We start from the raw sequence: 11210 nt of genomic DNA, 5'->3' as shown, positions 1-11210 counted from the left end.
GGATGAGATGGAGGGAATGGAGGTCCTGTCTTCGCAATGATGTTGCAGTCATATTTTCCTTGTTCTATCATGAGGTCGTGAAGAAAGTACAGAAATTGCCCTACTGTGCATGGATGAGAACAAATAGCAAGAGGACATTAGGAAGCAGGTACTTCTGGGGCTTGACCAGTGTTTGTAGTGAGTAGATCCCGTTCTAAGTTTTGACTTGGAAGGAGGCTGAGGCTATGCGACTGATGCTGTCGAGCGGCAACTATCTATAAACGTTGACAACTGGATTTCAGATGTCGGGACGGCATCAGTTCGCCTCCTTGCTTTGCATCTGCATCGCCGCCTATTTCTTGTTTACGGACTCACCAACAATAAGACATGTTGATCAAAAGTTGTCGTTGAGCGAGAAAGAGGTTTTGGCCTCCCAGCAGCTCACCAACGGCGCAACAGTGGGTCTCCTTCCATTGCTTTTCCTCTTGCTGAATTCAGCCCAGCCAAAATCAAACGTCTCCATGGATCTAAATGTTGATTATGGCAACCAATCCCCTGAGGAGGAGGAGTATCTGAAAGATAAAGTATTGTTACTTTCTGCTTCATCTACGAAAACAATGTCTGTGCTGAATGTGACGCTGACATGTCAACCAGGTGAAGTTTTCGGAGGAGCATCCTGATGAGGCTGTGCGGATTCACTTGAAGAGGAAGGCGATGAGACAAGCAGCTTTAAGAAAAGAGTACGAAGAGAAAAAAGGTCGTCTTGCACTTGTGAGGAAAGAGATGTGACGATTATGCCAGCTGAATTGCTTGCAAGATTGTCTGAGACGAATCGAGCAAGAAACGTTGTGATTGCTATTCTGACCATCATTGTCTTGGTCACTGTCCTCATCGACTTTACGGCACACAAAATTCATGCAATGAGCTCGCATTTTTCGAAGCCAGTGATCGAAACTCTGTTCAAAGAGCTGACGGTGAGCTCCGCTTTTCGACCTCATGCGTTCATTGTTTCACTCCAGGTGTTGGGCTGTATAGCCTTGCTCGTCTTCATGTCTGTCAAGACGGGGTTACCCCAGCAGATATCCACAGCGGCAAGTTTGGTCATCGCGATGTGATCGAAGTGAATTGATTATACTTCAGATTTTTGGCACTCCCTCGGAACTCGTTGAGATGTTTGACATGGCCCATATCCTCTTGTTTCTCATAGTGGTGCTGTTTGTCACGTTGGTTGGATGCACGTTGTGGAGATTCAAAAGATATTGTGATGAGTGGGAAAAGTTCGAATTGTTTGCCATTCAAAATGCAAAGACAGGTCAGCAGTCATGAAGTTGATGATCATCTAAAATTCTTTGCAGAGAAGAGCATCTCAGAATTGTTCACTTCACCAGAGTTCGAAGGGGTTTCGAGAGAAGTGAAGTGCTACGTGAGTCGATGTGACATTGCGTGAAGGCGGTGATGTTGGGTGCAGTGTGTGATGAGGCACAGCTTCTTGAATCCCCCCCTCAAAATTTCCCACAAGGCTCTCGACTCTTCTTTCCGTTTCTCCCAATACCTCAAAGAATGCACGACAGAAACCTTCAATGAGATGGTGCAAGTGGAGCCGGAGACCTGGGGCATCATCTTGCTCCTCATCGTGTTAGCTCGCTTCTTCATGATGATCCCCCACGAAGACGTAAAGATCGCAGTTTTCTTGCTTCTCGGCATCCTTTTGCTCGCAATCATGATCATCATGAGGAACAAGCTCTTGGACATCTATATGATGTTAGTCCGATATGACGGTCATATTGCAGAAGGAACAATGGTTCCCTTTTACATCTCTCGAGCGCGCGAAGACGACAGGCAGAGCTTGACCACGGCAGAGGAGAAGGGCTGGTTCTACAAGCTATGCAATGGAACAAGAAACCCGAATCCTCAAGAGCGGCTGTTTTGGTTTGGCATCTCAGGGCCTCATGTGATGATGCACATCATCCGTACCTGCTCCTTTCTTGGTTCTGTCTACTTCTCTCTCTTCGTCTTTCGGTTCGGCGAGGACCTGGTGACCCGAGCAGCTCATACTGTCACTCTGCTCATCATGGCCATCTTGTGTCCGTCGATCATGATGTACTACTACCTCCCGCAGGTCATGAAGCTCTACGTGCTTGTCACTAGCATCGAGATGATGAGAAGGAGAAAGACCGTTCACACAGTCGAGATGGAGATCAAGGCGAGGAGAAAATTCTTCGTTACTCGCCTGCTCCATACCCTTCGAGGATATGCTCGTCGCATTCTAAAGCTCGAGAAGCTCTCGAGGGACGCGGAGACGTCTCACCTCTCGGAGATCAAGGACGTGTTTGAGATGTGAGACCTCAAGGTTTCGTCGTCGCGACCTCACCCGTGGCAGGTTCGAGCGTGAGTGTCGAGAACGGAGCGGGACAAGATACATCCCGAGGAGCGACGTGCAGGCGTTCTTCCATCAGATCGGGATGGTGATCGAAGATCACGAGGTCGAAGACTTGGTCTTGGAGCTCGGAGACGGACTCAACGGCATCCTCTTCGAGCAGACAGTGAGTTTTCTTTCCTCGCCCTCCTCGCTCCCCTCCATCTCTTGACTCTCTCTCTGTCTTTTTTTTCAGGTGGACTATCTTGGGGGGTTCAGCTCAGAATACCTCACAGACCAGATGATAGATGCCATCTTTGTTGACATCGACAGAGAGAACAAGAATCCGCACAAGAAGTTTGACAACGAGATCACTGAAGATGAATTCTGCACCAAGCTCAGTCAGCTTAATCCATTCTTCGACGTCAACTCCCCTGCGGTCTCAGATCACTTTCTTCCTTGTCCTTTGTCCACGTGCATGACAATGTAAGCAGAATGGAGCTGAGGAGCTTCTCGACTGGCTTGACTGGGCCATCATCAACCACAAGATCAACGTCATCACCAAGCAGGAAGTGTATGAGACCGAGCAAGGTGCCTCCTCTATCCCCACCCCCCTTGCAACAGACCACCCCACCCCATGTGCGAGGTCCATGCTGACCATGAGGTAGGAGGACAAGAGACGCACACGACGCGGGTCTTGACGCCCCTGACGTTTCGCTCGCTCATTAAGTTAGGAAGTCAAGCCTGAGCTATTGACCTTATTGTTTGCGAGCACCTCCGGCTAATGCCCAACTGAGATCACCTTCAGACCCTCCAGCTCGTCCCTTGTAAGTTAATCGTTTGATGTTCAATACAGCCTGGTGCTTAATAAAGTCCTCTCCTCCTCCCCCTCCTCCCCCTCCCCCTCGGGTCACCGCGCTAGACTCGTTGTAGACCTTGAGTTTGCGAGGAGGGGATGTTTGAACCGACGAGAGTGGAGGTTTGGACGAGGACCGAGACCGAAGAATTTTGAGGGAAGGAGACGCTTCCTTGACAGCTTCTTGCGCCTACTTGACACCGTCTTCGCCTGTTCTTCTTCTCCCCTGCCATCATGTGAGTGCTGTATGCTGGGGCTGCCACAAGGGGGAGGAGGTCCCGACCGATAGAGGTCGTAGAGGATGCCTTCAGTAAGGAACCAGCCGAAGATGGAGTAGCGAGGGCGAAGTCCCTTCACAGGTTCAACCTGCGGAGCAATCAGACAAGTGACCACTGGAAACTCCTTCTCATCCTCCTCCTGTCTCTCCAACTCCTTCTCATCCTCCTCCTGTCTCTCCAACTCCTTCTCATCCTCCTCCTGTCTCTCCAACTCCTTCTCATCCTCCTCCTGTCTCTCCAACTCCTTCTCATCCTCCTCCTGTCTCTCCAACTCCTTCTCATCCTCCTCGTGTCTCTCCAACTCCTTCTCATCCTCCTCCTGTCTCTCCAACTCCTTCTCATCCTCCTCCTGTCTCTCCAACTCCTTCTCATCCTCCTCCTGTCTCTCCAACTCCTTCTCATCCTCCTCCTGTCTCTCCAACTCCTTCTCATCCTCCTCCTGTCTCTCCAACTCCTTCTCATCCTCCTCCTGTCTCTCCAACTCCTTCTCATCCTCCTCCTGTCTCTCCAACTCCTTCTCATCCTCCTCCTGTCTCTCCAACTCCTTCTCATCCTCCTCCTGTCTCTCCAACTCCTTCTCATCCTCCTCCTGTCTCTCCAACTCCTTCTCATCCTCCTCCTGTCTCTCCAACTCCTTCTCATCCTTCTCCTGTCTCTCCAACTCCTTCTCATCCTCGTCGTGTCTCTCCAGTTCGCCCTCGCCCTCGCCCTCGTCCCCCTCCTTCTTGTACTCCTCTTCGTCCTCCTCGTCCTCGTCCTCCTGGGACTCACCGCATGGTATCTCGGGATTTTGAAAGCTATGAGCGAGTTGAACTCGGGTAGATACCTGTCACAACCTTACACAGGCCGTCCTCTCTTCCTGCTTGCTTCCAGCTGCATTGTACTCCCCTCTCCTCACCTCTTCCCTGTCTCAACGTCCACTAGCGCTCCCCCGTTCTCTTCCTGATTGTTGTCCATCAAAGCACAGCGGGAGATCGTTGAGGAAGATGCAGAATCGCTAACTTCCTCTCAAGTGAGCGATGCTAGAGCGGAGCAGCAACAGATGGAGCGCGGGGGAGGAGGAAGAGCAAGTGTTCAATAGAAGAGGAACAGTGAGAGGACGGGAAGAAAAATGCGGTGCCAGGTTGACGAGGATTCCAGAGGGGCTCAGCAGGATGGGTGGGGGACCTTCCAGTCCTTGGTGAGGTAGTAGATCACGGCGATGTCTCGTGAGCAAGTGACCTTGCAGCAAGATATTCGAATGTTCATGCAGCAACCAACATGTTCCAACCTTGCGGCCATCGTCCATTACAACCTCGGTGTAAGCCCTGACAAAGATCACTTCTCCTCCTCCTCCTCCTCCTCATCATCATCATCATCATCATCATCATCATCATCATCATCATCATCATCATCATCATCATCATCATCATCATCATCATCATCATCATCATCATCATCATCATCATCATCATCATCATCATCATCATCATCATCATCATCATCATCATCATCATCATCATCATCATCATCATCATCATCATCATCATCATCATCATCATCATCATCATCATCATCATCATCATCATCATCATCATCATCATCCCTCACCGATCATCATGTGACTCGATGTGATCTGCGTGTTGGTACTTCCCCGCTGAGAACGTGTGAAGTCTCCCAGGCTGAGCGAAGCATCAGCGGCATCTCTTCTTCTCTCATCTCACCTGCAGCACGGAGATGATTCGCAGCAGCTCGGGCAGGTTTCGCCCCTGACGAGACCAGAAGATCAGGATGAGCAGACAGCTAAGGCAAGGCAAGGAAGCAGAGACAGAAGACACAAAGGACACGGAGCAAACGAGTACTTTCTTTGAAGATAGAAACTTGTGGTTGATATTGTTGTACTCCGCATCTCTCTTTGCTTCTGTCCTCTTCCAGTCTTCTTCTCGCAGTCCTTCTAAGACCTCCAACGCTCCTCGAGCAGCAAAATCCTATCAAGTTGTAGACATCAGGCAAGCTCTAGCAGCCCCCAATCACCACCACCAACAACAACAAGCACAAATCTCTTTCCCCCTTTCCTCCTCCTCCTCTTCCCCTTCTCCTCCTTACTGGAAGAAAGTTGGAAATCTTAACCAGGCCACCAGACTGATGCAGCAGCTGCGGTAGGTCATACTGCTCCATCCAAGAGAGCACTTTATCTGCTTGAACTCTTAGGATACTAGAGAAGAAGAACAAGTTGTAGGGCAAAGAAGACTATAGACATACATCTAGCAGGAGGTCACCTGGATCGTTTGCCCAGCGCAAGAACTTGAGGGACATTGCACGTGCAACGAGTAGGGGCTGGGGCTGGAGCTGGAAAGGAGCGGAGAGGACGGAGATGTGAGAGTTGACGAGCAAGGGGGCAAAGATGAAGGGAGGAGAAGACAGAGTAGAGGCAGGGGAGGAGGAGGGGAGGAGGAGGGACCGAAGACAGTCGGGACGAGGGCGAAATGCAGCCGTCGGAGCAACCTGTGGGCAGAGAAAAGAAGCAGGTTAGTTTGAGGAGTGAGATTCGCTGTCTTTTCAAATTCTTCAATTGATTACTGAGGCGGATCTGGATACTTTGTGTAATCCCAAACCATGAAGGAAAGCGCAGTGATGGAGATGCTGGCAGCGCTATCCTCGTCCCAGCTCTTCCAGCAGCAAGTCGCATCCTTGTGCTCGCTCGAGGTCTCTCCTCATCATCTTGCTCTCTTGCTCTCCTGCTCTCCTGCTCCTGCTCCTGCTCTCCTGCTCTCCTGCGCTTCTGCTGCTCCTGCTCTCCTGCTCTCTTGCGCTTCTGCTGCTCCTGCTCTGCTGCTCCTGCTCTCCTGCTCTCCTGCTCCTGCTCCTGCTCTTCTTCGCTCCTGCTCCTGCGCTCCCCTCCTTCTCACCCTCCTGCTCCTCCTCATCGTAGTCATCTTTCTCCTCCGCCTCCTTCTACCGCCCTCCACTTCCCGCCCCCCAACACTTCTCCGACTGCGTCTGTCCGCCCTCCTGCCCCTTCGTTACGCCTGTCACAGGTTGCTGATTGCATGGGGGACCACGAGGAGGCGATGCGACTCAAGGCGGCAGGAAACTCTGAGTATGCTCGAGGGAGGTTCGAAGCAGCAGCAAGCAGCTTCACTGAAGCTCTTGTCAACGTGAACGAGCTGACGGAGCAAGGCAGAACCCTTGCCTCCCTGCTCTACAGCAACCGTGCTGCCTGTCACTTGAAATTGAAACGCTGGGAGTCCGCGATCCTCGACGCGTCTGCCTCGTTGCTGTGCGACGGAGACAACTTGAAGGCGTATCATCGCCGATCACTCGCATGCCGCCACCTGGGGAGGCTGAAAGAAGCCGTACAAGACCTCGAGACCGCACAGACGCGGGTCAAGGAGGAGGAGGTGAAGGCGGAGCTGGATCGAATGCTGCGCGCATTGTTGAGCTGCGCGGGAAGTGGAGGGGAGGAGGGTGGCAGACAAGCACCCGCGTGTGCATGCGATCGAGTTAGCGAGAGGCTCACGAGGTCAAAGTCGTCAAAGGTGCAACTGACGAGAGCGACGGGGAAGGGAAGGAGTCTGATAGCAGGTGCACGAGGCGAGGGCTGGGTGGACCTGAGTGACTGGCAGAGGCGCAAGTTCGGGCAGGAGAAGTCTTGATAGAGGACTTGCCCTTCGAGATGGTCGTGAGGAAATCATTCCGCGAGAGGGTTTGTGCCTGGTTCGAAGCTCCTGGCGGGTCCATCAGGATGAAGGTGTCGTAGGTGCTTGTCGAGGCTTCACCCGTCAGCCTTCATCACTGCCCGGTATCTTTGCGGCTTCTTCCCTACCATCCACTGACTGCAGCAGAGGCTTTCCTCGACCCAGGTTCTGTTCACTTAAATGCCGTGACCTCGACGAAGAGAAGCACGGCTATGAGTACGGCAGGTCCATACCCTCCTCCCATCCCATCCTATCCCATCCCATCCCATCCCATCCCATCCCATCCCATCCCATCTCATCCCATCTCATCCCATCTCATCCCATCCCATCTCATCCCATCTCATCCCATCCCATCCCATCCCATCCCATCCCATCCCATCTCATCTCATCCCATCCCATCCCATCTCATCCCATCTCCTCCCCTCTTCTCCTCACATGTCTCTCCCCTCGATTTCCTAGCATCTTCTTGCTGTTCCCATGATCTCCTCAACTTTACCGCTGGTTCGCAGGCCATGGGCGCTTGTCCTGCCGGAGGAGCTTGTGCTGGCGGGTCAGTGTTTCCATCTGCCCTGAGCGGAGGCTCACGTGCTTCCTTCAGTCCGATGTTGCCACAAGGAAGGAGCAGCCTCCTGCGACTCTGACGACGTGGTTGATGTTGTAAGGAGCCTCGAGGACAGGATGGAGGAGCTTGTCGCTCCCTCGCCCAATGGCTGCAGCTCCCTGCTGAGCGACATGGCCAGAGGTAGCGCAACAGCAGCTGCCTGTTGGGTTCGATCTCTACCTTCAGAGTTGAGAAGGGGGAGAGGAGTGAGCGAGCCTCTCGCTTCCTCCCACGTGCTCAGGTTTCTCTGCAAGGTGAGCCCTAGAGCTTCGCCTTGCCGTTGACTGTCAACCGTCAGGTCCGACTCAACGGGTTTGCTATCCACCATCGTCACAGCCGAGCGCCTGGCGAGGAGGCGGACGGCTGGCGGGTGGCGTTGGGTTTGTTTCCGGTGAGAGCTTGACGCGGTGATGGGATGCTGAAGCTGCGGAGGTGGCGAGCATGATGAATCACAGCTGCGACGCCAACGTCAGCGTCTCCTTCCACGGGACGAGGATGATCGTCCGCGCAGTCCGCGACATCCCGTGTGGAGGAGAGATCGGTGAGACGGGAGAGGTACGAGAGCTGTGTGACGTCTCCTAGAGCACTGCTACGGCCCTCAACGAGGAGAAGAAAGCTTGGCGGAGCGACGCCGGCAGCTCTTGTCTCAGTATCTCTTCCATTGTGAATGTCAAACGTAGGGGGAGGTGGGCGAGGGCTGATGCTGCTCACCTTGACCTTTCGCAGCTGTAGGGAGGCAGAGGCTGGGGTCAGCGAAGAAGAATTCTTGTACCACCCGCTCCGTTGCTGCGTGAGTGACTGCCAAGGAGTGGCCAGCATGAAACATCCGAAGCATCCAGGTAGGGGAGCAGGCGATGGGCCAAGCAGCTACCTGACATTTGCCATGCTCGTCTGGTTATGATTGCCGATGCGATCAACATCGCATCTTCCTGCTCCTTCTATCAAGGCGTCTGCTTCAGCTGCGGGGCGAGCGTTCCACTGAAGACTCAAGCGCTAGCAGAGGAGGTAGAGGAACAAGGAAGAATCTTACTGAACCAGGCAAACGGGATGAGTCGGTCAGTGAGAAGCTTTTTTTGTCGAGCTGAGCGTCGGGCAGCGAGGAGCTGCGAAAGAGGCTGGCGAGTTGGTTGTCAGAGGCCTCCAAGGTGTTGAGCTTGAGCCATCCAGCCATCGCCGAGGCTAAAGATCTCTTGAGCCACATGCTGTTGTGCCTCCCCCCGCCTTTCCCTCAGCTGACTTGTCGACCAGGCTTGACGAAGGTGACGTCACGGCTGCTCTTTACGAGGCCAAGGACTCCTTGGTTCTGCTTTCTTGTCTTTCGTTTCCTCATCCCTCCTTGGCAGGCTTCCATCGCGCGGCGTTTCGCTGCTGAGAGCCCGCAGATGGGCCATGCCCTGCTGTGGCTAACAATCCTGCATGCGATCCACGGGGACCATGAGGAGAGCGTGAAGCATGCGAGTGAGTGAGATCGAGCTTGTCGAAGTTGTCGAGCTCGTGCAAGCAGCATGTGAAGGTCATGGAGCTGATGTTGGTAGCAGAGGCTGCGAGAGAAATCTTGAGGCTCCTTTATGAGAGTCACCATGCCGTCCTGGTCTGCTTGACAAGCGTCGAGAGTGCGCAAGGACAAGAACTCCCCGGGCTTGGACGACGCTTGCACCGAGTGTTCGCCGAGGAGATGAGCACATGACAAGCTCGTGCTGGCGTCTGAGATGAAGAAGCTGCAGATGGGGGCTGCTCTCGATTGTTCTACTTTCTTCTGCTTGAGGCATTTTCTGACTTATGCGAGTAAAATTCTTACCTTCTCGAGCCATGGCAGTTCGGCTTATTTTGCTTGAGGCACTTTTTTACCTTCTGCCAGTAAAAGCAGGGGCACCGTTGAGGGTCATATCTCAGCTGCTGCGCCAGGGGACTGGAACGGTACCGCCATTATGCGCCCTGTGTTCGTACCGCTCTTGTCGTTGCGTGTAGGTCTTGGTTGCCCCTACCTATCCCGCTGACCGGATGTGCATGAGGGACTTGCTTGTTGCTGCTTTCTTCTGCTTGAGGCACTGTTTAGGCACTTTTTACCTTATGCGAGTAAAACTCAAGACGTTTACGTTATGCGAGTAAAACTCCTTAAATCTTCCCTCCTCCTTATCCTCATGCAGAAGTGTGTGCATGAGGGTCTTGCTCGGCGCATGACTCCCTTGCGAGCGCAGGCGCTCCTCGAGCCAGACTCCCGGACAGCTCCTCCTCGGACTTTTCTCGAGTCGCCCGAGGAGTCTTCGCCGGAGGTCTCGGACTCCGACGGTGGAAGCATCAGCGTATGAGTCAGTGTGAGTTTTACTTGCAGGCTTAGCTTGTTCCTGCTTTGTTTTGCTTGAGGCACTTTTTACCTTCTGCGAGTAAAACTTCACTCGCTGAAGGTAAAAATAGGAGAGTTTTACTCGCATCAGTATGGTAGAAAGTGCCTCAAGCAGAAGAAATTTGTTGCTGTATTATGAGGCAGTGTTTTACTCGCAGAAGGTAAAAAGTGCCTCAAGCAGAAGAAAGCACGAGACAGCCCACAGCAACAGCAACAAACGCGGCTCAAACACACGAAAGACTCGAAGACAAGACCGAAAGTAACCAGCACTGCTGGCAACCAAACCCTACACTGCCAGCCCACGCGGGAAGCCACGTAGACAGCGTGAAGTTTTACTCGCAGAAAATTAAAAGTGCCTTAAGCAGAACAAAGCAGGAACAAGCTAAACCTGCATGCACACAGCGCCACAGCGAGAAGCTGCACAAACACACACCAGAAAACAAGACCAAAAGTAACCAGCACTGCGGGCAACTGTCAGCAGACCCGGCACTGCTTGAGGCACTTTTTACCTTCTGCGAGTAAAACTTCATTCATGCTCATTTTCCTGAGCGTGACCTGAGCCACTCTCCGATGCGAGTCTCGAGCTACTACCCCCTCAAGGCCTTCCCGCACCGCTATGCTCAGATGCTCGACTGCTATCTCCATGGCATGCCGATCTGCCAGTGTCCGACGGAATGTGATGGATGTCAGCGCGAGCTCGATCCCTCCGTTGCTGCACATCATCTCCAGACCTGCAAACGCCGATCCTCCAAGCTTCCCACGGCGCATGACAACCGTTGAACCATCGAGTGGATTCCTTACTCGTACGATTCGGTCGATGCTGAACGAAGCTGGTCTTCAGAGCGTCATCCATACAGTCGGGGATCCTCGTTCTCGACGGCAGGTACCCTCCTATCCTCATGGCCGCAAGATGAAGGGCGATATCCACATCCCTGGAATCCGCGATCGAGGGTCCGAGCAGTACGAGGGCTTGATGGCGGACGTGACGTTGGTCCACCCTTACATTGGTAGCTCTGCCGACCTGACCAAGTGGGGGGAGGTCAACCTCGACGCCCTCCATGTTGCAGCGTCTGAGAAGATTCGCAAACATCGCGCTGCATATGCCAGTAAATCCGACAT

The 11210-nt window shown here is 53.1% G+C and overlaps 4 protein-coding genes across 4 annotated transcripts; 2 read left to right on the top strand and 2 right to left on the bottom strand.

Moving 5' to 3' along the window:
• Nucleotides 1-281: 281 nt before the first annotated feature.
• GUITHDRAFT_119123 (hypothetical protein) lies at nucleotides 282-3083 on the top strand (the record flags this gene model as incomplete). Its single annotated transcript, XM_005821612.1, has 13 exons — nucleotides 282-441; nucleotides 478-563; nucleotides 634-736; nucleotides 781-953; nucleotides 999-1079; nucleotides 1120-1206; nucleotides 1258-1291; nucleotides 1335-1402; nucleotides 1448-2316; nucleotides 2360-2522; nucleotides 2592-2774; nucleotides 2830-2926; nucleotides 3004-3083. The coding sequence occupies 13 exons, from the start codon at nucleotides 282-284 to the stop codon at nucleotides 3081-3083; spliced, it is 2184 nt and encodes a 727-aa protein (XP_005821669.1).
• A 162-nt stretch (nucleotides 3084-3245) lies between these two features.
• Nucleotides 3246-5764, bottom strand: GUITHDRAFT_147009 (hypothetical protein; the record flags this gene model as incomplete). Its single annotated transcript, XM_005821611.1, has 7 exons — nucleotides 3246-4266; nucleotides 4368-4411; nucleotides 4637-4690; nucleotides 5173-5217; nucleotides 5311-5436; nucleotides 5555-5643; nucleotides 5728-5764. The coding sequence occupies 7 exons, from the start codon at nucleotides 5762-5764 to the stop codon at nucleotides 3246-3248; spliced, it is 1416 nt and encodes a 471-aa protein (XP_005821668.1).
• An 878-nt stretch (nucleotides 5765-6642) lies between these two features.
• Nucleotides 6643-6819, top strand: GUITHDRAFT_57884 (hypothetical protein; the record flags this gene model as incomplete). The annotated part of the gene is made up of 1 exon (XM_005821610.1): nucleotides 6643-6819. A coding segment is annotated over one exon (177 nt), but the record flags the coding sequence as incomplete, so codon positions are not given.
• Nucleotides 6820-10448: 3629 nt separating this feature from the next.
• GUITHDRAFT_119120 (hypothetical protein) lies at nucleotides 10449-11151 on the bottom strand (the record flags this gene model as incomplete). Its single annotated transcript, XM_005821609.1, has 5 exons — nucleotides 10449-10479; nucleotides 10525-10552; nucleotides 10601-10646; nucleotides 10704-10822; nucleotides 10866-11151. 5 exons carry the CDS (start codon nucleotides 11149-11151, stop codon nucleotides 10449-10451), a joined length of 510 nt encoding a protein of 169 aa, XP_005821666.1.
• Between the last annotated feature and the right edge of the window lie 59 nt (nucleotides 11152-11210).

The sequence above is a fragment of the Guillardia theta genome (assembly GCF_000315625.1).
Source record: "Guillardia theta CCMP2712 unplaced genomic scaffold GUITHscaffold_140, whole genome shotgun sequence".
NCBI classification, from domain to species: Eukaryota; class Cryptophyceae; order Pyrenomonadales; family Geminigeraceae; genus Guillardia; species Guillardia theta.
This window is presented reverse-complemented; position numbering and strand designations above follow the sequence as displayed.